Genomic DNA, 21,002 nt, shown 5'->3' with positions numbered 1-21,002 from the left:
ACAAATATGACAGAACAATCCAAAAAGACTTTACAGTATGATAACAGGCGATATGTAACCAGTTGTGCAAACCTATGTAATGAAATAAAAGGATAAATATTTATCATACACAGAATACATCAAAAAGGATCGTCTTCCAAATGTAAATATAGTAAACACAACGACAAAGCGATGTACACACATTCTAAGTGATAACGAAAGTGTCGAGTCTTTCTCAGATAACACGGGAAATTCTATCACATACAAGCACAATCATGGAATGGTTGGCCGAAAATATGCAAGTCTCACATACTTGAAACTTGCTACGTTAAAATGGAACTGGGATCTGGTTCTTCGCGGAACACTACTAATTCTACACCAATTAGCGCGCTAGCGGCGTGCCACGCAGAACCTTGATCTATTCGATGAAACGGTAGTAATAATACAAAATGGTTAACCTGGGCATATACAGTAGAATCTATGTGACGATTAGTCAAAGAATTTTCTGTTCTGATTGGGACCAAAGAGTGCAGTGCGGATCTGTGGCACAATCTAAACTTCGAGGTTTTTGAAACAATTAAAAGCAAGTTAGAACAGTAAAGAGAGTTGATTAGACAAAAGAACCTAGTTTCACGAGAAACTGAATAATAACTGATCGATAACTCTACAAAATATTCACCTGACTAGCAATAAGTTCCAATCGGCTTTCCAGTGTTGATGAGACTCTGATCTTTCCTCCTTTAGCTGAGAGTTCTATCCCTCCGGCAGATTCTGGTGACAAATAGTGCTGTTTGTCGATTTTTACCTGTTGAGAGGTGAAATTTGAGGAAATAATTCAGATGTACTCAAAAATGACAGCAGCAATTGCTAAGAATTATTTGAAAGCAGAATATGATGGTTTTGATTCCACTTCAATTTTTAGCTTGAGAAATAATTTTCACTTCCCCAGTACATGATGACAGGAGAAAAACCCAAAACTGAAAAGCCAGACTTGGTATGTATAAAGTATAAAGATATACAAGGTGAAGTAAAAAGTAAAAAGTTCATGGCGCTTTTCGCTTTATTTCAGCGATGAAATTAACATACTTAGGACTAACCGATTTAGATCAAATATGCGCCGTTTTGTTCCACTACGGCAATTATATGATTCCGTAATTGAATAAGTCTCGTCCTTATTGGGAAAAAAATGTGACCATCTCATCTCCACAACCCTCTCCTGAGACCACTTTTGTACCACCAAAGAAATTTTGCAAATGCTTGAAAAAGTGTGAGTCGCTTGGTGTCAGGTCTAATATATGCGGCGGGTAGAACCACCCATCCAGACCCTCGGAGCTTTGACGCGTCGACAAAAATGTGTGCAGCCCCGTGTTGCTTTGATGGAATATAACACCTTCCTATTGGCCAATTCCGCCCGCTGTTGGTCGATTACCTGCTTCAATCTTGTCAGTTACTGACAATTGAGGTTCGAATTGAGTATTTGGCCCGATGGGAGGACAGTGGATGCTTCCCTTCCAATCCCACCGAGCACAGCAAGACCTTTTTGGCCGTTAATCCGAGCTAGGCAATTATTTGGAACCGACTCGCTGCGATTGGACCGCGATCTCTTTCGGTTTTTGTTCACGTGATGTCACTTTGAAATCCCCGAATAGTATGACTCACTGCAATGCTTACATCGTCAAATGTCGCTCAATAAATACATCTAGCGAAGACGCTCAGAAGTTCCTACTTCACCTCATATATCCAAGGTTTAGAAGTGAAGAAAAAAAGAGTGAAAGCTGCTATAGATGTAAAAATGCAGTACTGACTTCCCAAAACTAATAATGGTGATTCAGAACAAAAAAAATCGAAAAAAAAAACATTCGTACCACTTGCGCCATAAATTTTAAACGCTGGGCGAGTTATGAGAATTCGTATCAAACAACAACAATTCCTAGTTTAAAAAAAGGGGAACAATAAAAATTAACAACCGAAACAACAAACTCACAACGCTTCTCTCTCCCCACTCTTTTTCAAGAGCGTCGATACACTCAGGTAGAAGTCTTTCCACAAGCTGAAGATCTTTCTCGCGACATTGCAGAACTACTTCCTTCTCCAGAAGTTGCAGCAGAGCCTTCAAAATGAAAATAATGGTTTGATAGAAAACACGTTTCTTTGTACTAATACAAATAAAAGGACAACGCTTTACTTAAAATATCAAAGACATACAAAATAAAAACAAAGCCAATATACAAAGTGGATTAAAAAATATGACCGCAAATGAACTTCTCGTTGTCCAGCACGAACCTGCATGATCAATCCCTTCAGAATAGAAGGATACCGGGCTTGGTCTCCAGAAATTTTCGACAAGTTCATTCGAGCTTCTTCAAGCACATTTCGGATGTGATCCTCGCGAGCCTGTCAATGCGAGATTCAAAGAGTACTGCGAAAAGAGTATAGAAGAAATTAGAAGAAAAGAAAGTGTTAAGAACCACAAGATCATTGATGACACACTGACATCATTGATGATACTAAGGAAAACTGAAAATCTCAACCTTCAAGCACATAAGACGACCTTCATTGAGCGAATTGGAGGATTGAATTTTTCGCTGCAGCTCAACCTGCTTCTCCTTTTTCTCATAGAATTCCATGATTTTCTGACGCTGTTGTTGAACGAGACGTCCCTGGAAGGTAGTGTTAGGGATTTCTTCTATAATTACTAAAATAATCAAATCTAAAATAAAAGTGTGGACATCTCCTACTCTAAACAGAAGAAATATTCAAATTGCCTCAAATACACAAACACAAGAGTGCTAAGAAAGTGAAACAGAGAAAAAAAGAAGTAATGTATGGTAGTAGAAACACACAGAAACTTGGGAATGATTAAATACCTTTTCGATGTTGAACTCTTCTTCGGCTTTTGCATCGATCTCCTCAGCCTTCTCATTTGCTTCCTGTTCGATGAAAGCCATCATGTGGCGGAGTTGCTTCTGCACGTCATTGTCGGAGATGCCCATTTTGATTTCTTATAAACTACGGTCTGACCCTTAATTAATGAGACAGAGTCAGAAAAATTGAGAAAACAGGAATAAAGGAAATCTTGCTTCCCATCAAATTAAAGAGAAAGAAAGTCTAACAAAATTGGGGTAAAGTGTAGTTGGGGGCCCACACAGTAGCGGCCTTATTTCTCGAAGTAAATAATTAAATCAATAATCAAATCGGGGCCCTAAAACCTAAGCATTAGTCTTAGAGGATCTATGTCACGCTGTCTATGCAAAATTACTAAGAGAAAAAAAAAGTAAGTTAGTGCGTTCAACTATATTTCCCCCAAAATTGAGCAATTCAACTATAAACTATCGCAAAGGAAAGCAGAAAGGCAGTACCTAAATGAGAAAAAAACAGGAATCACCTAGAAAAAGGTATAAGAAGCTTCTAAGAGCGCTCGAAAAAAAAAAGCTCCTGCAAACCAGGCAGACCTCACATCAAGTGCAGTAACAATAATAGCCATAAGCTAATTTTAGAACCCAGAAAATCAAATTCTATTTCATATGTTGTTTAAACCTGAAAACGACACTTTTCACAAGGAGTATAATTCTTTTCCCAAATTGTTAACTGACAGCACAAAAAAAAAGCCGCTGCAAAAAAAGAAGCAACAAATTCCACTACAAGGAACAGCTCAAAACCATTCAAAACCTCAGCAAAAATTGAAAGTATTTGGTTTCCAAGGCAGTTGAGGAAAAGAATTTAAGCAAACCCTAATGGATCCCAACAGTTAGAAATTATACGAACGCCGGAACATTTAGAAAAGTAATGGAAACTAGAGTGAGAAAATATCGACAAACGAAGACCAACAATCAGAGCACGGCCGCGGAGTTGTGGCCGCAGCCAATCGTCGCGGGACCGGCGGATGGAACCAAAGACCGCACCACCGAACGAGTTTTCATTGCTTATGAGTTTGCGAGTGAACTAGGATTTTGCATAAATAAGTTGTGGTTTTTAATGTCGAGCATTTCTTAGGTATAGCAATAATGGTTTAGCAGTAAGTAGTCGACGATTACTATCTCTTCTGGACGATATGGATGCAGCACGAACCTTTGGGTTTCATTATTTTAGATAAGTTTCAACCCTCTAAAGGGAGCGGAACCTCTAACCGCTAAACTACACCCCCGGGGCGGGTGTAGTGTAGCGGTTAGAGATTCCGCTTACTGCACAATCGATCGGAGGTTCGAATCCGCCCTAGTGCTCACCAAGCCTTTCATCCCTCCGGAGTCGATAAATTGGTACCAGACTTGTCTGGGAGGATAAAAACACTGACTTGACACATCGGCTAGCCACCGCAAGTCATTGTATAGGCCAGATACACGTTCGTTAACCTCAAACGATTCTGAATTGAAGTGAGCGTGGGGGCGCATCCCAAGCGGATTGATTAACGCCAGAAACTTTATCCGTTATCCTTTAAGTTTCAACCCAAGAGTTTAGGCTCGTCAGTGCGTAGTTCACCTCCGAGTCCCTCTTTAGATAACTCACATCCTTTTTTCCCAAACATCCTTTGTCTTTGCAATTATGGCGACTGATCTAGCAAAGATTAATGCATTTCGCCTGAGTCCGGGGCTGCGTATACGAGTCTGATTGCTACCTGCACGTGGTGGCCCTGCTTTAACTAAACGCAATCAGGCGTTCGAGTGTACGCATTGGGAACGTACGAGCTATATAACCTGCACCGTTATATGGCGAAAGATTCCCATACATTGCGGAAAGGTGCTGTCGTCCAGCACACCGCCAAAGCCCATAACCCAAAAGGTCAACTGCCTGAAGGGAGCATGGAATCTTTAGCAACAACCATTCGTTTCGTCTGAACTGCCGAACACTATCGAGTGAACTCCAATAAGCCACTCTATCCAGACTTCTGCGATATCTCTGTGTGCCTTTTGTGTTTTGCTGCACTGCAGGAAACACGCATGAGGGACCGGCCCGTCATCAGCATCGAAAATTACACCATATACTGCGGCGATGCTGATGAGAACAAAGTAGGTGGCTGCGCGATAGCTGTGAGGAACGATTACAACAACCTGGTGGAGGAATTTGACTTAACATAGTCTAGATGCGCCTTTCTGCGACTGTGGGATCGCAGAGGACGTAAACTCTGGGTCTCCGTAAACTAAGTGCTCACGCACCTACGGAATCTGCCGAGGACAACATTAACGCCTTCTATGATGAACTCAATGCGTTGATGTCTAAAATACCAAGCCAGCAGGTGGTCATTGTCGGAATCGACGCAAATGCGAATATGAGACTCGAACAGCAATCCTATGTGCTAGGAAAATGATATTATCCAGCGGAGCGGACGTCGGACAACGGTGACCGTCTGATCGACTTATGCGAACAGACGGGCCTCATCATAGCTTCCACGTTTAAGAGGAATCATCGACGCAATCAGCTCACGTGGCAGGGGTCAACCCTTCTAACGCCTGAAGAGCAACGCAAGCGGAAGATGAGGACTCTTACGTTTCAGCTCGACTACGTTCTGGCGAGGAACATTCCTCAGTCAGAAATCCGAAAATCTAGAGCTGTTTGGGACGTCGTGTTCGACTCTGACACCAGTCCAGTTCTTCTCACCTTCAAGATACGGTTCCACAAAAGAAACCGAAGAGTTCCTCTTCAACCGAAAATTGACATGGCAGGTCTGAAAGACGAAGAATGCAGAACCAAATTCCGCCAACGTGTGTCTATTCATGTTGGAGTACGGACCAGGAAGAAGCTTAGCGATGCGGACTCCACAAAAATCATCCAGGACGCTACAAGGGAAACGATACCGTTTCTATTGCCGCGGGAGAAGTTTGCCTTTGCATTTGCGGAAACAAATTCCACGTACAATTCTGTATGTATCGCGCAGCACTGGTGACTTCAACCAAGAAAAGCGTTTTAGAAGGAAGTTTGCGTCGTCAACTCCAACAACACCACGATAGCGAGTGGACATCAAGGGCGATGGAGTTTGAAAAGGCGTGGGGGGACAAGAACCCGCGGAAAGCATATGCTTTACTAAACAGTATAGCGGCAAAATAAAAAAAATGTTCTCCTGTCCTTAACAATGCCAATGGAGTGGCTGTCCGTGAAGCAACCCTTCCAGTTTGGATGGATCACTTCAAGACCTTGCTGAACGGGCAAGCACCGTCAGCTCCTGAACTCGAGCACGTTCGACATATGCGGTTAACGAGGAACCACCGACTGATGTTCTGGTCTGTATCCAAAAGATGAAAAATGGAAAATCTGGTGAAGACGACGGGATTAGCACAGAAATGCTGAAATATCTTCCTCTGTCTGGGATTCGTGAGATGACAAAGATCACTCGTTCAATATGGATAGAGGAAAGGATACCTGACTCATGGAGATACGCTATCATAATTCCCCTCCACAAGAAGTTATCCGTCACGGACCCTATGAATTATCGAAGAATTTCTTTGCTGCGTGTTATGTACAAGATGTTGGAGCGTATTATCCTGGACCGACTCACTAAGCATCGCGAAGAAACAACGCGCGACGAGCAAGCTGGCTTTCGTCCTTGCCGATCTACAATTGACCAGGTGTTAATCGTCAGAAGAGTGATCGAAATCTGGCAGCGGTATTCGAAGCCAGTGCAACTAGCGTTCCTGGACTTTGAAGCCGATTTCGACTCTCCTTATCGAGGCGGTCTTCTCAACGCGATCCGCGCCGATAGAGTACCAGGAAAGTTCGTTCGCTTGCTTGATGACATGAATCAACGAACAACTGCAGCAGTTCGAACGCCAGCCGGATGTACAACACCGTTTGAGGTGGTAACTGGAGTAAGGCAAGGGACAGTGGCAGAATGATCCCTGTTCAATTTCGACGTCGACGACATTATGCGAAGAACAGCAGATCAGTGTCCTGCCGATATCATTCTAGCACTATAAGGACGCTCCTTGACCGATCTCGAGTACGCTGACTATGTTATTATATTCGCGGAAAGCATTACAAAACTTCAACATGTTGTCAACTTTGTATCGAAGCTGGCTGCAGCCTATGGACTACGTCTGCGCCCTGATAAATGCAAGCAGATGTGGATCTCCTCGAGACCTCGAACGGAAATCAGGGTGGACGGAGAACCGGTAGAACTCGTCGATGAGTTCTGTTACTTGGGATGTACGCTGAAGAGCAACGGCAGCAACGAGAAAGATGTTCAGCAACGATGCGCTAATACCGTCTAAGCATTGAACTCCTTAACAAAATTCCTGTGGTCGACCACCATCACCAACGAAGTCAAGCTGCGAGTCTACCTATCCGCAATTCGCCCCATCATGATGTACGGGTCGGAGACTTGGGCAGCACCATCAACGGTTATGGAGAGGCTTGACTGCGCGGAACTAAAGCTGCTTAGACGGCTACTTGGCTACTTTTGGCCTAGGGTATGTCACAATGAAGATCTTTACGCAGAAATTGATGTGGTATACCGGCGGATGACACGTGGAAAACATCAACATCTTGCACCGCCATCGAAAGTGGCTAAAGTAAATCGTCTTCGGTTCTTTGGTCATATATCGAGGAGACCGGCAGATCGCCTTGTTCAACGAGTTCTGAGGAGTTTGTCGGGTTCGAGCTGGAAAAAAGCCACCTGGCCGAAAATGGAAGTTCTGGATTAAGATGGTGAAAGAGGAGCTGATGACACTCGGCGTGGATAGGCAGTTCAGGGGAGACGTAAGGTTTCGCAGATTATGTAATAGCGACGAAAGGATTGATTCTATGTAAGCTCTCGCAGAAGATCGAGAAGGTTGAGCAGAGCTATGTTCAAGGACGGCACACCTCGGCGAATCGCGTCAAACAATGACATCAGCCCGCCGATCAAGTAAGTAAGTAAGTAAGTTGAACAAAAATCACGCATTAGACTCATTTGGACCTGGTTATAGTTATCTCAGAAACGGAAAACAACAGCGACCTATCAACTTTCCATAGCAGAAGACGCCATACTTACGCCTAAATCGGTCAAAACTATAGTGATTATAAGCAAAAGCTATGAAAATAAACTTCAGAGCAGATTGGAAATGTAGATCATACTCGTACATGATCCCAATTATGGACTCAAGAGTCTCAAGAGTCACCAACTTTACGTCTAGGAAAGAAAAAATAATACAGGTAAAAATAACACACAATCACGACAAAACTAAGAAGGGAGGTCTAAGAGGCAAAAGCCAAACACTCTGAAAATTAACCAGTTACAGTATACACCTTCAATTACTGAATATGATGAGCACTACTTAATACTGGCGAGTCCAATTTCGCACCATAAAAACCTCTTTTGAGGCATTAGTGTTAAAAACTAAACTAACCCACAAATGGTTGTGCGCTTGCCTTCAATATCATGTGGTTGAGAAAAATGGAGAGAACTACTAAATCATTCCATATTTATTAGAAGAAACAGAAATATCGAGTTTCAAAAAACAAGTAACAATTTCAACAGGAAATATCAAATCTCTGAGAAGTACAATGGTTCGTAATCACGTTTTGAACAACTAGCACTTGTAATTAAAAAATCAATATCTAGCAACGGCAACTGGAACCCGACATCAACGGAGTATTAAATGACTAAGGATTGACAAGAGGAGAGAAGATTGGCATATAAACAAAATCTCCTACTTCACGTCTTAATCCTTTTTACCATCGTGTACGCATCTTTCGGCTCAACATGTTTGTAGTAATTCTCTTCTACTCCAACCTGAAGAACAAAACATTTGCAGTTTCATAGTGACCTGTAACTTTGAACGTCTACAACTTCTCATTCAAGTCAAAGTTATATGAGCAGAAAAGGCAAGAAGATATGATATGTAAAGAGCACAGTTATTTGTTTGACTAAATCCTAATCGCGGACAAGTCCTTGCGGATCGGGCAAATTCAGCTTCATGTAGTTTTCACCCGATTATACAGGCTTAAATGTAAAAGTATGCGGGCAAACAAAATAAAATTCAAAAAATAATGAAATCAATAAGTGGGTGTATGTAAACTATAATTCGGAAATATTCTCAAGTTCACTTTGTTCCTTTCTCTTACTACTCCAATCACATAAATTTACTCCCAAGTGACCACCTAATTGATGCCCGAACTTCTTTTTAAAAAAAAAATCTCCCACACACAGTACACAACATACCACCTCTCATCGTCCAAACCTCCAAGCTTCATATCTTCTCAGTGCTCTAACCTTTTTCGATTCATACTAACAATATCCATCGTTTCCAACAGAAGCAACTATTTTAAGCCCTACTCTTTCCGTATAACACCAAATTACACCCATTCGAAACTACCAAATGATGGAAGAAAATCAAGAAAAAGTGTACCTGTTCAAATCCGCGATTCTTATAAAAGTTGAGCGCCGTTTCGTTGCTAGTCTGGACGTGAAGGAAGATATTTTCAATGGTCGGATCCTTAGCAGTTAGTGAGAATACATAATTGAGCAGCATATTTCCAACGCCCAACTGTCGATAAGGTGCTAAAGTCCCAAGAGTCATAATGTAAAGGGATCGCTTCCCTTCGTATTCATCTATACGGCAACAAACAGCGCCCACGACTATATCGTTGACGTACGCCAGCTTTGACATTTCGCCGTCGGCAACGACATTGGCATAGAATTTCGCATTATAGGGCACTGGCAGAATACAGGAGTTCAACGTCTTCAGCTGTTTGACGTTGTGTGGTGTCACATCGCCTAGTTCCATGTCACATCGACCAGCAATTCGTTTCTTCTTTTTGCCGCTAATAGTTAGCGAATTGATCTCGTCCACAGGCTCAGCGGTAGGCGTCATATTCTGAACATTCGAAGAATTTGAGTGCGAATTCATGGCTATCAACGAAGAAGCGATCATTCACTTGGTAAGGCAGGCCTCACAACGAGTCTAACAGTTGTTAGAAAGTGATAGAAATTGGTGTGATACGCACACAATATACCGAAATTGACGTCTTTTTGCTTATTTCGATTCGTGTGGTTCTTCGTTTCAATCTGTTTTTAAATCTAAGTGATGCTGCTGCTCAATGTAACATGTACTTCGGATATATGAGGAGAACAACAGGAAATACGTCAGTTAATGACTGGACAACTAGAAAATAGTGGTGTAGAGTGCGATTCTGTCCATGTAGTGAGTTCGTGCCTTGTTTAAGATTATTTTAGTAGATGATGGATAGCTGGAAATTTCACTTGAATCCAAAGTATTTTGAATTGGAGGATGAGGAATCAAAAGGATTCCGTCCGTATTCGAAAACTAGCAGTATTGCTGAGAGGATACAGGTAAATTATCCCTTTCCACGATTTTCATTACTGAAAGCTCTTGCGTACTTTATTCCATTTAGAAGCCGGCTGCACTTATCACAAAGATACACTCCGATTCGAAATGGTTATTCATTTTCTTTGTTTTATCTTTAGTCGCCTTGGTGCAAGCGATATTAGCTGTAGGAAGTTATTCGGGCGAGTTTTCTCCTCACTTTGTTGAAATGATGAGAAGAACCCGTCATATATTTTGATGGTATTGAGCTAGAAGAGCGAATTCTCGATTTCTAAATATCTGTTCTACTTCGGGCCCCGAAATAATCCATTAAGAAAACTATTCAGGAGAAGGGAAACCACCGATATTCGGTGATTTCGAAGCGCAGAGACATTGGATGGAGATCACCTACCACTTGCCAGTTCAAAAATGGTTTGTTGTGAAATTTCTGGAAGTTACTAGAAGTTTATTTATCAAAACATCAGTTTAATACTTATCAAAACATCAGTTCAATACTTATGGGAAAATTAAGTTCAGGTTTTTTAAAATCCGTTTTACGGTGTTGTAGGTATGTCAATGGGACCAATAACGATCTTTTTTATTGGGGGCTTGATTATCCCCCACTTACCGCTTACCACAGCTATGTCATGGGCTTTACGTGAGTGGGATTCTTTTTTATCACTTCTTCTCTCAGTGCCTATGTATGGTTCTCGCTGTACGAACGATAGATTTCAGGGCGAACATCATTGACCCATCCTGGGTAGCATTACACACCTCCAGGGGAATACAAACTCCAACTCACAAAATGTTTATGCGACTCACCGTTTTTCTTCCATTCCATATTCTGTATGCACCTGCTATTTTGTTCTTCGTTTTCCGAGAGGCAAAATCAAAAACTCTATTCCCGGTCAGAACATTTTAGAATTTCTTTTGAATACTGAAAATACATAGGAAGCTAGAAAAAAGTAAGCATTTTTCAGAACTCTATCCTTGCCTTGACTTTATTGTACCCAGGACTATTGGCTATGGATAACGCCCATTTTCAGTACGATTTTTTTATTTTGAAAAATTAACATTGTTCCTCCTGACTTCCACCCAACAACAATGTTGCTTATGTACCCTTTAGGAATATCAAACCTTATATAAGTTTAACTCACGTATATGATAAGAAACTTTTTTTGTTCATGGATTGGGATTCTGTTCTCAAGGTACAACTGTGTTTCGCTTGGATTATTTTTGATGTCGTTCCTGTTCCTCAAAAATCAACGCCATCTCTTCGGCTCTATATCGTTTGTTCTGGCTTTAAACTATAAGCAAATGGAGTTGTATCATGCTTTGCCTATATTCGTGTTCATACTTTCGAGATCTCTTAAGAGACCACTCCGATCAAATGTTATAGAAAGGCGAGTAGGCATTCTTGTCTTTTCTTGAATGATTATTTTCTCTAGTTTGCTGAAATGCACTGTATTTAGCTTTGGATCCCTTTTGAAAGTGGCGATAGTAGTATTGGTTTCGTTCGCTGTTCTATGGTTGCCTTTCATTCTCAACGGCTTTCAGTCTGTTTTAGCTGTCCTACGACGAATTTTCCCATTCTACCGTGGGCTGTACGAGGTAAATTGTCGTAGCAATAGTCTCCATCTTTACCATGTATTTCTTTTCTACCGTGGTTACCCCAGTTGTGAATTGCAGTTGCGACCATTGGGCACACTTCTTATTGTGCTAACTGTTAGCGTCTGCAATGCTTTACTTTTTTCCCTCCCGTACAAGTATTGTTACTTCTACTTTTAGGACAAAGTAGCCAGTGTTTGGTGCGCTTTTTCGTTTATTCTTCGCCTTAATAAGTATTTTTCACTGGAAACACAAGTCAAAATAAGGTTAGGATCTCTTCTCACCCTATTGCAATTGAATTCGGGATATTCGCATATGAAGTACCCGTGTCTGGTTATTTCTGAGCACTTTGTATGTCATATCTCATATGTATGCATCTTTTTCAGCGCAATATCCGTCTTGCTGGTCGCCATGCCTTCATTATTTCTCCTATTTTTACGCTCTACAACGAAAAACCTCAAACTAAGCCTTCTTATATCATCCCTTTCCTTCTTCCTGTTTTCATTCCAAGTGCATGAGAAGTCAATACTCCTTGTAGCGATGTGAGTCGTCTTAACACTTCTTGTCTTATGAAGGGAATGATATTTTTAGACCTGCTATGCTGCTGCTTCCTGAATATCCGCTAGCAGTTGTCTGGATCCTGCATATTACTAGTACTAGGTGAGCCTCCATGCAGATTTCTTGCTGAACTGTGCTTTAGAAGTAATGGGAGAGACTTTGAGAGATTTGGGTTGCGGAATGTGTGTGAAATGTGATATTCCAGCATGTTCTCATTGTGCTTAAAGGACGGTACTGGCATACTACTGGCCCTCTTCGCAGCTTACTACTTCATGACTTCCTTGATTGTGAACGTTCCTGGAAAACTGGTTTGCTTCCATTTGTTCTCGTCATACACGCAGTTCTGAAAGTATCAATATTTCAGTCATTTTTGTTCTACCACCTGTCCTGCATAAGCGCAATAGCAGTTTGCATAGCTGAATGGACTCTCACTCCTCCCTTGCGATATCCACATATATTCCCACTTCTGAATGCAATGTTTAGTTGTACTCATTTCCTCTTTTTTCTGGCATATTTCTATTTTGAAATGATTTCTAGTGAATATCAGGTGTTTGCAAAGAAAACATCGTGATTGTTTAATTCTCGTGGTCTCATTCCACTTTACGCCTGCGTTTAGCAGTTCTTGTTATTGATGGATTCTTTGCTGTGATATTATGCGAGGTTATGTTTCACGCTGTTTATAAATATAATTATTATTCTTTTATATGTTTTGGAAGCTTTTACAAGAAAGTCGTAGAATTTCAAAGAGCTGTTAACAGAATAGCTGCTGTTAACTACTTTTTACTCCATTACAGATATTTGAGAATATGTCAGTTTTCAAGAACCTATTGTTTGTGATTTAGTGACCTGCACTTTGAAGAAGTATAGATTTCGCAAATTCTTGAGCAGTGGCTGTGAGGCTATCACAAGATCGCATGCTTGAACCTCTGCCGTTGTGACCACGTGTGGCTGACAAGTAGTCTTCCCTCTTCTCAAGTATAAAAGATTTTGGTCGACCATATAAGAAATAATAAGTGAAATCTAAGAAACGCGCCCCGATATTTTCTTTATTGGATATGGCAGGAAGTGCTTTACAGTCCCCTACAGTACCTTTTAAAGCTGATTCTTTTGTTTGAAGAATTGGGCATTGAATTGAAAAGAAGATAGCCTAGAACCAGTACTAATGACGGTATGAGAAACTTCGAAAAATTGCCCTTTTTCACTATTGAGCGTCGTTGTGCACAACATGCACTTGTTTTGCTGAGAAGGTGTGTTTTTCTCCTTTTTCATTGTGTTCTTAACGTTCGGTGTAAGGACATCTATTTTTCAACAATGCAACTGTTTTCTCTAATGAACTAAAGGTGTAATTGGAAATACAAACGATGGGAGCCGACGAAAAACCTGTTGTAGTAATGGATGTTTCGAGTATCCTTCTCACATCAGCGCACTTTTTCTTCTCGAGTTTTCTCCGCGTTCCACCCCCTTATCAGCGACACAGTTGATGTTTGCGTGGCGTGGTTTAAACATGCCATGCCAACATTCATTCCATTTTTCATTCAGGCAATGCTGCCTTTCTCAGATTATCCGAGGTTCCTAAGCTATTGGTACTTGTTTGGTCTCAAAAACTTGCTAGCACCGCTTAGGACTTTTCTAAAGTTGACAGTCTTGGACTTGGTATTTGTAATTTCTGTCCATTGCTCAATATGTGTCCATTTCTTCATAATTTTTTCTTCATGGTGTTGCTCTCATGGCGTAATTTAGCCGAACTATAACTCGGTCAAGTTTTTTCCCTCTCAAGGGGCCACAGTTGGACCGGTTCCTTGCCATTACTGTGTCAAGGAATTGGATGTAGTACTCATTCTAACTTCATTCCAGTCAAAAACGGATATACTCAAAGCTTATATACTTGCCATCCTTAGTTGAATGGTTTGGACTAGAATTCAAAACGACAATAAATCGCGGTTCACAACTCTTGTGCAAATAATACAGTCTTAACTAGGTCCTTTTTTGCCTTTTTTGCAAACTCTTCTCATCATTGGGCACATTTCCCGATGTTCTTTGTCCTTGGGCAAATACTGCCAAGTTTCTCTTTCTCCGCTTGAACTAATCAGCTGGCGCTCTACGGGTAATATTTGTCCTCTGGATTAGTACACATCGTCGAACTGCTTTTCATTTATGAAAATGAACGAATTACTGATTTTTGGAGACCGTTACTTTTCTCGGATATACTCCATCTAAATGATGTATTCATGTGTTTGTTATCATTTGGCTCCGCTCAGGTTGTTTCTTTCTTCTAGATACAACTGAATTCTATTCATACTTATTCCTTAGATACATTGATTTTCTACCTCTTTCCCATCTTCTTACCTCCCCTTCTGGGCTCCATTCTATCATCTCTCCCTTTCTTCGAATTATTTTCAGCATTGCATCATTCCACAACAAATATTCCTTTGAATTTTTAGGATGTCGGTCTTAGAACAACTAAAGAAGGTTACTACAGTAGTTGCTGACACAGGTGATTTCAATGGTAGGTTATGGTTTCACTATTGAATATGTGCTCTAGGGGTTTTGTAAATCATAAAAATAATTATTTCTTTTAAGCTATCAGGGAGTTTAAGCCTACAGATGCAACCACTAACCCGTCACTCATTTTGGCTGCTTCCAAAATGGAGAAGTACGCTCCCCTTATGAAAGAAGCAATAACATATGCGAAAGAAAAAAGTGCTGGTAAAACACCAGAACAGGTTTGTGCACGACATGACCACATGCCAGTTTCTTAACTAAGCTCGGCAGTCACATTAAGGTACTTGAACTAGCAATGGATAGATTGTTTGTTGTTTTTGGCAAGGAAATCCTCAACGTTATACCTGGACGTGTTTCAACAGAGGTCGATGCTAGGTATGCTGGTGGCATGCTTGTGCTCTTAAGAAAAGGGTTTAATTCTTCGCTATTTGAATCTTTTTGTCTGTCACTACCAATCATGTAAGCAATAATGACGCTATCCATTTATTAGTTGAGACCTATGATGTCAGAAGACTGACTTGACTCAGTGTTCCGCGGTTATGTCAACAAAGTCCCCGCATGACAACTTCACGCCACTCCCTAGGAAGGGAGCGCTGAGGAAGGTGCCCCGTTTGGTTGAAGAATTGGGATATCGATTAAACGTGTGGTTTTTTACAATTTTAGCCGGAAATTCTAGTAGATGTGATTCGCAAGAGTGATAGCAATGGTTTTTATTTCATTCCGCGCAGATTTAATGAACCCACAAAACGATTCAGAAATCAAAACATTGTGTTGCCAGAAGTTTGCAGCATTTGTGAACAGGCGGCAAGAGTTTTCTGTTCTTTGTATTAACGCTAGTAATATTGTTCCCTCTAACATTTTAAATTCTGCTCTCCTTTCAATATTTTGTAGACATTTTTCGCGCTTTTATTGGTTGATTTTCGACTTTTTAAACTTACCTTATACATTTCAGGCTTTCTTTTGATGCAGATGCGTCTGTCGTGAAGGCGCTTTCCCTGATAGATCAATACGAAAAGCTGGGTATCTCAAAGGAAAGAATTTTGATTAAGTTGGCCTCAACATGGGAAGGTATTCAAGCTGCGAAGTGAGTCCTGCACCCGAACTAGCTCCATTATATGTAGTACAATATTTTATCTTAGCTGTTATTTTTTTCTTCAGAATTCTCGAATCAAAACATGGTGTGCACTGCAATATGACCTTGCTTTTTAATTTCGAACAAGCCGTGGCATGTGCTGAAGCCAATGTGACTCTAATTTCCCCATTCGTCGGAAGAATCATGGATTGGTTCGTGAAGAATACGGACAAGAAGAAGTACGACCGTCATGACGATCCTGGAGTCCAGGTATATACAAATAATTGGTTTCCTACTAATTCAACACTTTATGCCTAGAGTGTCACCCGTATTTACAACTACTACAAGAAATACGGATACAAGACCCAAGTGATGGCGGCTTCTTTCAGAAATACTGAAGAAATCAAAGGGTTGATGGGATGCGACTTGCTTACCATTAGGCATGAACACACTATCATATTTCTTGTTATATTCTGGTTTTCTGGAAGATCAGTTTCACTTTTTAGTCCTGGTCTTCTGCATCAGCTCTCAGAAGACAAAGAAGCTGTTCCCGTTGCTTTGAAATGTTCTGAATGTAAGATTCATTGCCTTATTGTACAACATATATTACTACCACATTATAATACGGTATATAATTATATTACAAAGAACGAAGAAGCATGAATAATCAATTCTGTTCTGCTGTTTTAATGATGTGCAGAGTAGAAATATCGCGGTTGTTGCAGCTGCTGGAAAAGATATTCCACGCATAACTGTCGATGAGAAGTCGTTTCGATGGGCGCTGAATGAAGATGCGATGGCGTCAGAGAAGTTGGCGGAGGGAATCCGTAACTTTGCCAAAGATGCGAGGGCGCTCGAGAATATAGTTAAAACGATGCTTTAACAGACCATATTAAGTGGAACATTTCCATCATTAGCTACTTAGATTAATTTTTACTTCTCTAATTTTGCATTGATGATTTACGTCATGATTCCTTATTTGTAGAGCTTCCAAAGAGTTTATAATTTTCTGGTTTTCGTAGATAATTTGTTATTGAGTTACGCTTGTTGTTTTGTTGTTTTCAAGATAATTACTTTCTTCTCATTCCCGTGTTAAATGTTCTATATGCATTTGCTCAACTGGATGCTGCTAAAAATGCCATTCAAGAATATTATGATTTTCAGTTTCGTAATGTAGCTTTGTTTCCCATTCAGATAGTCGTTCGGCAGTGGAATAACAATAAATACTTGAGGATGAATCAAAGGACTGATGGTTTCTTCTTTGCTTTTTCCTGTGACCTCTACTTCATGACTCACCTTCACTTCTCTCTTAGCACTCAAATAAAAACAAATGCGAAGGATTCGAGGATGACTACAGATCGATAAAATTCCAGAGAAAATCAAGCATTTTAAGCCAAGTAACTTTAACTTGTACAAACATAGATCACTGCTAATGGCATCACCATACATGTAAAAATAAACATTTTACATAAGGAGAGACTGCCAATTGCTATCAAAGCGGCTATCTCTCGTCACCATTCCTGTTAGAAAAAAAGGATTAATGACGATTCCTGTTTGAAAAATCATGCAGGTCACAAATATAGACCTAAAACAACAGATAAATTAGAAATCCATCAGAGACAACTATGGCTTCTAGATCGCTCGAAACTGGACAGACTAGATGGGATGTTTTGTTCAACCTATTGAGAGCACAAGAATTGTGGCGCTGATACTCTCAATGTGGAGGAAGTAAATAGGGACAAAGAACACTACTGAAGCATCTTGAAATGAGCTCGACTTGATTCTGCGCTGATCTCGAATCTCCAGTATGTCATGCATGATCGCTACCGTCAAGGATCCAGAAACAGCGGGAAAAACTGCCATATGATATGATAGAAATGCTCACTTCAGAGATTGGCACTGTATCAGTATATATATATATATATATATATATATATATATATATATAAAACATAGGTACAACAATATTTATTAAATGGCCAAATTAAACTGCATGTGGTAACCGTAGGAACTTCGAGTGATCAAGTAGATCTATCAGGGATGCTGAAAATTCGTCCAGCTCTGTGGCGTTCGATGTGCTGTTCCTCTCATTCACTTCGACTTCTACGACTTCCTGCTTGTCACTGCTGCCTGTCTCGTTCTCATCAGGACTGGTGTCCGTAATACTCTTCTTCTCTTCCGGTGGCAAATTGCAAAGATCTGAGTCGCAGCAGCAAATGGTGATGTTGAGATCAGTATGATTTCGGCAACCTTGCTAGAATTATTTTTTTTTCTGAAGAGAAGAACACGGTAGGTGCTGCAAAAGACTTGTCAAGAGAGTATGACAAGAAACCATGCGCAGATTTTGGAACTTACCTTACAGACATCAAGTAACCGCTGCTCTGTGTTTGGTGATTGACAAGAAGCTGTGATTTGTGTCATGTCATCGGAATAAGACTCAAAGCAATGTGTCATCTCCTCTTCGCATTCATTCGGAAGAAAACTATGTACGGTCTTTCCATTCTGAGACAAACCTTTGGATCCTAGAAAACAGTTCTCAGGAGAAAAATCCAGTTGAAAAATGCTTAAGGAAATTCGGTGATGTCATTAGAGGAAATATTTCCAATATGAACTTAGTACTTAGTTTATTATTATAGCTTTAAAATACTCGGCAACTAATATTTGCTAAGTATATAATCCTTAATAATGATATAATAAGTAATAACAATTAATTGTGCAATAATCTTACATCTATATAATCCTAAAAGAGATCAAAGTGGAAATATTTGCAAGAATTATAGTCTTTTTTGTGTGAGCTCTCGGTGGACCGTAATTTCAAACAGGAGTATAAGTAATGATAGTTATGTCAGGAGTTCACCAGCACCAGAAGAAAACCGGAGACAAGAAATGCTTTATTAGAATATCAATCTTTTCATGGCCTTTTATTTCCTGGAAAAATGAGCACACTGGACGTGAAAAAACTTCATTTTTAGAAGCATTCCATCTAAGCGACAGCTGCTTTATGTCAAAATTTAGTCCTTCAAAATCAATAAATTCTATCACCTTCTCCAGCTTTCGGCCTACCAGTATTGTACCCTCCGCAAAGAAAAGAACATTATCAATATAGGAATATAATATTAAGTAGTGTCCACGGTAGGAACCACGGCCTACTAATACTCCTTTACAAAAAGATCAGTGAGCACTTCCACTTGAGGTTCCCCCACCCGTCCGCGAGTAGATTATGGAGAGGGGGTGATTCCTTCCATGTCCTCCTAGTTGCCGTAAAAAACGGTCCAGAAGATACGGCGCGTGCACAAGGCTTGCGCGCCCCAATCGAACTCGTAGTAGAAAGTAGCGCGCCGGAACGCTCGAAGCCGTGTCGTCTGGGCCGTTTTTTTACGACAATTAGGAAGAAATGTATCATCCTTTTTTTCCATAATCTACGATCCCGCATACGAATACTCCATCTGAAATCCGTACCACCCCAAATTCGTGGGGCGATGCCTTTAAGTTGGTCACTCAAACCCTGGTAACCGTTTGTCTACTGCAGCGTTCTCTGACTGGGAAAAGGATCTCTCGTGAGGCTTTCTGACTTTCTGTACCAGAAGAAACACATGTCAACCCATCACACAATGTGAAATGAAGGGCCAACCTTTCTGTATAAAACTAAAATTCTAGTGCGCTCTGCTGTTTCTTGTTTCTGTTTTCTGTTTTGTGGCACACCTATGGGTGTTTTCAAATAAATAAATAAACCTCACAAGGCCTTTGGTGAGAGTAGTGCTTACAATTCTTATAATGAAAACATCCGTTTTTGAAATAGGATTAGTTCCCAAGACTCTGCCTAACTTTCCAAATACTGATCCATTCAGATTTGCTTTGAAACGCTTTTGTGGCAAATGAATTCACATACTGATGAAATGACTTACCTACGTAGCATTTGAGCGCACAGCCATGTGAATAAAGGCCTATCAATAAGAAAAAAACCCCCGCTGGTAATTGATAATATATTCGACCCGTCATTTCTGAAACAGATCTTCTTAGCTAAGGTAATGAAAGCCAACAAACAAGAAGTAAGTTGTATGTATACAAAAAATGTAAACAATCAACACGTAGATGTCTTTAAGATCTTGACCACATTATTCGCATATCTTAGATGCAAGTAATGTGGTCAAGATCAATATTGTAGTCTTATTCGTGTGAGAGCATATTCTATGTACAGCATTTGGATGACTAGCTTCATTTGTTTACATGATTACTCACAGATACTAGTGGGAGTTTCGCGACAACACTCCTTCAGAAGGGCTTTTCTTGCATGGAGATAAATATCACGCTTTCTTTGGGTATGAAACGTGCTCTGGACTTTCTGCAGCAGAGAGGACTCACTAATGCGAGAAAGCGTCACACAATATGAGGAAACAAAAGTGGGATCCGAAAAGCTCGAAAGAGATTGCCCAAAAAATTTTCCACACAAAAATATGAATTTGAATGCTTGGTTTTGCTATGTACTGTCACTATCAACCCTTCTTAAAGGTATCACCCCACGTATCTGAGGTGGTACGGATTTCAGGTGGAGTATTCGTATACAGGATCGTAGATTATAGAGAGGCGGGTAATTCCGTTCATTTCTTCCTGATTGTCGTCAAAAACGGCCCGGAAGATGCGGCGTGTACACACGGCTGGTGCGCTCCAATCGAACTCGTTGTGGAAAATAGCGCGCCGGACCGCTCGAAGCCGTATCTTCTGGGCCGTTTTTTACGGCAATTAGGAAGAAATGGACGGGATCACCCTTCTCTACATAATCTACGATCCCGTATACGAATACTCCACCTGAAATCCGTTCTGAAATCTGAAATTCTGAAAACCACCATTCGTGGAGTGATTCCTTTAATAAAAACTGGCAAAAAAAGCGAAATTTATCACAAAATAAGCTTCATGACAATTTCAACAGAAGCAGTTCGGAGTAGCGGTTTTTTTCGCCCATACTCTGGAACTACTCTTTCGAATGCCTATTCACGTCTCTTTTAAACGCATTCTCACTCGTGAGCAACGCGCTCTCTTTCCCATCACAC

The 21,002-nt window shown here is 40.6% G+C and overlaps 7 protein-coding genes across 13 annotated transcripts; 4 read left to right on the top strand and 3 right to left on the bottom strand.

Moving 5' to 3' along the window:
* Window positions 1-468: 468 nt before the first annotated feature.
* On the bottom strand, window positions 469-2,972 carry RB195_001459 (uncharacterized protein; the record flags this gene model as incomplete). Its single annotated transcript, XM_013445285.1, has 6 exons — window positions 469-531; window positions 659-784; window positions 1,964-2,089; window positions 2,263-2,373; window positions 2,511-2,639; window positions 2,847-2,972. The coding sequence occupies 6 exons, from the start codon at window positions 2,970-2,972 to the stop codon at window positions 469-471; spliced, it is 681 nt and encodes a 226-aa protein (XP_013300739.1).
* Window positions 2,973-4,913: 1,941 nt separating this feature from the next.
* Window positions 4,914-5,857, top strand: RB195_001458 (uncharacterized protein; the record flags this gene model as incomplete). Of its 2 annotated transcripts, none has more annotated exons than XM_064198239.1 (2): window positions 4,914-4,982; window positions 5,372-5,857. In XM_064198239.1, the coding sequence occupies 2 exons, from the start codon at window positions 4,914-4,916 to the stop codon at window positions 5,855-5,857; spliced, it is 555 nt and encodes a 184-aa protein (XP_064054119.1). The 2 variants fall into 2 exon arrangements, with proteins under 2 accessions (XP_064054119.1, XP_064054120.1); XM_064198238.1 differs by having other exon boundaries at window positions 4,914-4,986; window positions 5,292-5,857.
* A 349-nt stretch (window positions 5,858-6,206) lies between these two features.
* On the top strand, window positions 6,207-6,803 carry RB195_001457 (uncharacterized protein; the record flags this gene model as incomplete). The annotated part of the gene is made up of 1 exon (XM_064198237.1): window positions 6,207-6,803. One exon carries the CDS (start codon window positions 6,207-6,209, stop codon window positions 6,801-6,803), a length of 597 nt encoding a protein of 198 aa, XP_064054118.1.
* A 465-nt stretch (window positions 6,804-7,268) lies between these two features.
* On the top strand, window positions 7,269-7,610 carry RB195_001456 (uncharacterized protein; the record flags this gene model as incomplete). Of its 2 annotated transcripts, none has more annotated exons than XM_064198235.1 (1): window positions 7,269-7,610. In XM_064198235.1, one exon carries the CDS (start codon window positions 7,269-7,271, stop codon window positions 7,608-7,610), a length of 342 nt encoding a protein of 113 aa, XP_064054116.1. The 2 variants fall into 2 exon arrangements, with proteins under 2 accessions (XP_064054116.1, XP_064054117.1); XM_064198236.1 differs by having other exon boundaries at window positions 7,272-7,610.
* Window positions 7,611-8,602: 992 nt separating this feature from the next.
* Window positions 8,603-9,821, bottom strand: RB195_001455 (uncharacterized protein; the record flags this gene model as incomplete). 2 transcript variants are annotated; one of them, XM_013445284.1, is made up of 2 exons in its annotated part: window positions 8,603-8,680; window positions 9,297-9,821. In XM_013445284.1, the coding sequence occupies 2 exons, from the start codon at window positions 9,819-9,821 to the stop codon at window positions 8,603-8,605; spliced, it is 603 nt and encodes a 200-aa protein (XP_013300738.1). The 2 variants fall into 2 exon arrangements, with proteins under 2 accessions (XP_013300738.1, XP_064054115.1); XM_064198234.1 differs by having other exon boundaries at window positions 9,297-9,761.
* A 219-nt stretch (window positions 9,822-10,040) lies between these two features.
* RB195_001454 (uncharacterized protein) lies at window positions 10,041-16,837 on the top strand (the record flags this gene model as incomplete). Of its 3 annotated transcripts, XM_064198233.1 has the most annotated exons (23): window positions 10,041-10,091; window positions 10,178-10,240; window positions 10,303-10,417; window positions 10,562-10,646; window positions 10,783-10,872; window positions 10,950-11,121; window positions 11,195-11,259; window positions 11,423-11,617; window positions 11,687-11,825; window positions 12,003-12,088; window positions 12,209-12,364; window positions 12,414-12,482; window positions 12,586-12,688; window positions 12,745-12,857; window positions 13,532-13,627; window positions 14,822-14,886; window positions 14,961-15,103; window positions 15,163-15,257; window positions 15,835-15,966; window positions 16,041-16,224; window positions 16,273-16,394; window positions 16,461-16,528; window positions 16,680-16,837. In XM_064198233.1, the coding sequence occupies 23 exons, from the start codon at window positions 10,041-10,043 to the stop codon at window positions 16,835-16,837; spliced, it is 2,565 nt and encodes an 854-aa protein (XP_064054112.1). The 3 variants fall into 3 exon arrangements, with proteins under 3 accessions (XP_064054112.1, XP_064054114.1, XP_064054113.1); XM_064198232.1 differs by lacking the exons at window positions 10,041-10,091; window positions 13,532-13,627; window positions 14,822-14,886; ... (5 more) ...; window positions 16,461-16,528; window positions 16,680-16,837 and having other exon boundaries at window positions 10,127-10,240; window positions 12,745-12,951; XM_064198231.1 differs by lacking the exons at window positions 10,041-10,091; window positions 10,178-10,240; window positions 10,303-10,417; ... (10 more) ...; window positions 12,745-12,857; window positions 13,532-13,627 and having other exon boundaries at window positions 14,823-14,886.
* A 1,101-nt stretch (window positions 16,838-17,938) lies between these two features.
* RB195_001453 (uncharacterized protein) lies at window positions 17,939-19,953 on the bottom strand (the record flags this gene model as incomplete). 2 transcript variants are annotated; one of them, XM_064198229.1, is made up of 3 exons in its annotated part: window positions 17,939-18,208; window positions 18,310-18,476; window positions 19,860-19,953. In XM_064198229.1, 3 exons carry the CDS (start codon window positions 19,951-19,953, stop codon window positions 17,939-17,941), a joined length of 531 nt encoding a protein of 176 aa, XP_064054110.1. The 2 variants fall into 2 exon arrangements, with proteins under 2 accessions (XP_064054110.1, XP_064054111.1); XM_064198230.1 differs by lacking the exon at window positions 19,860-19,953 and having other exon boundaries at window positions 18,310-18,408.
* Window positions 19,954-21,002: the final 1,049 nt, after the last annotated feature.

The sequence above is a fragment of the Necator americanus genome, chromosome IV, assembly GCF_031761385.1.
Source record: "Necator americanus strain Aroian chromosome IV, whole genome shotgun sequence".
Taxonomy (NCBI): domain Eukaryota; kingdom Metazoa; phylum Nematoda; class Chromadorea; order Rhabditida; family Ancylostomatidae; genus Necator; species Necator americanus.
This window is presented reverse-complemented; position numbering and strand designations above follow the sequence as displayed.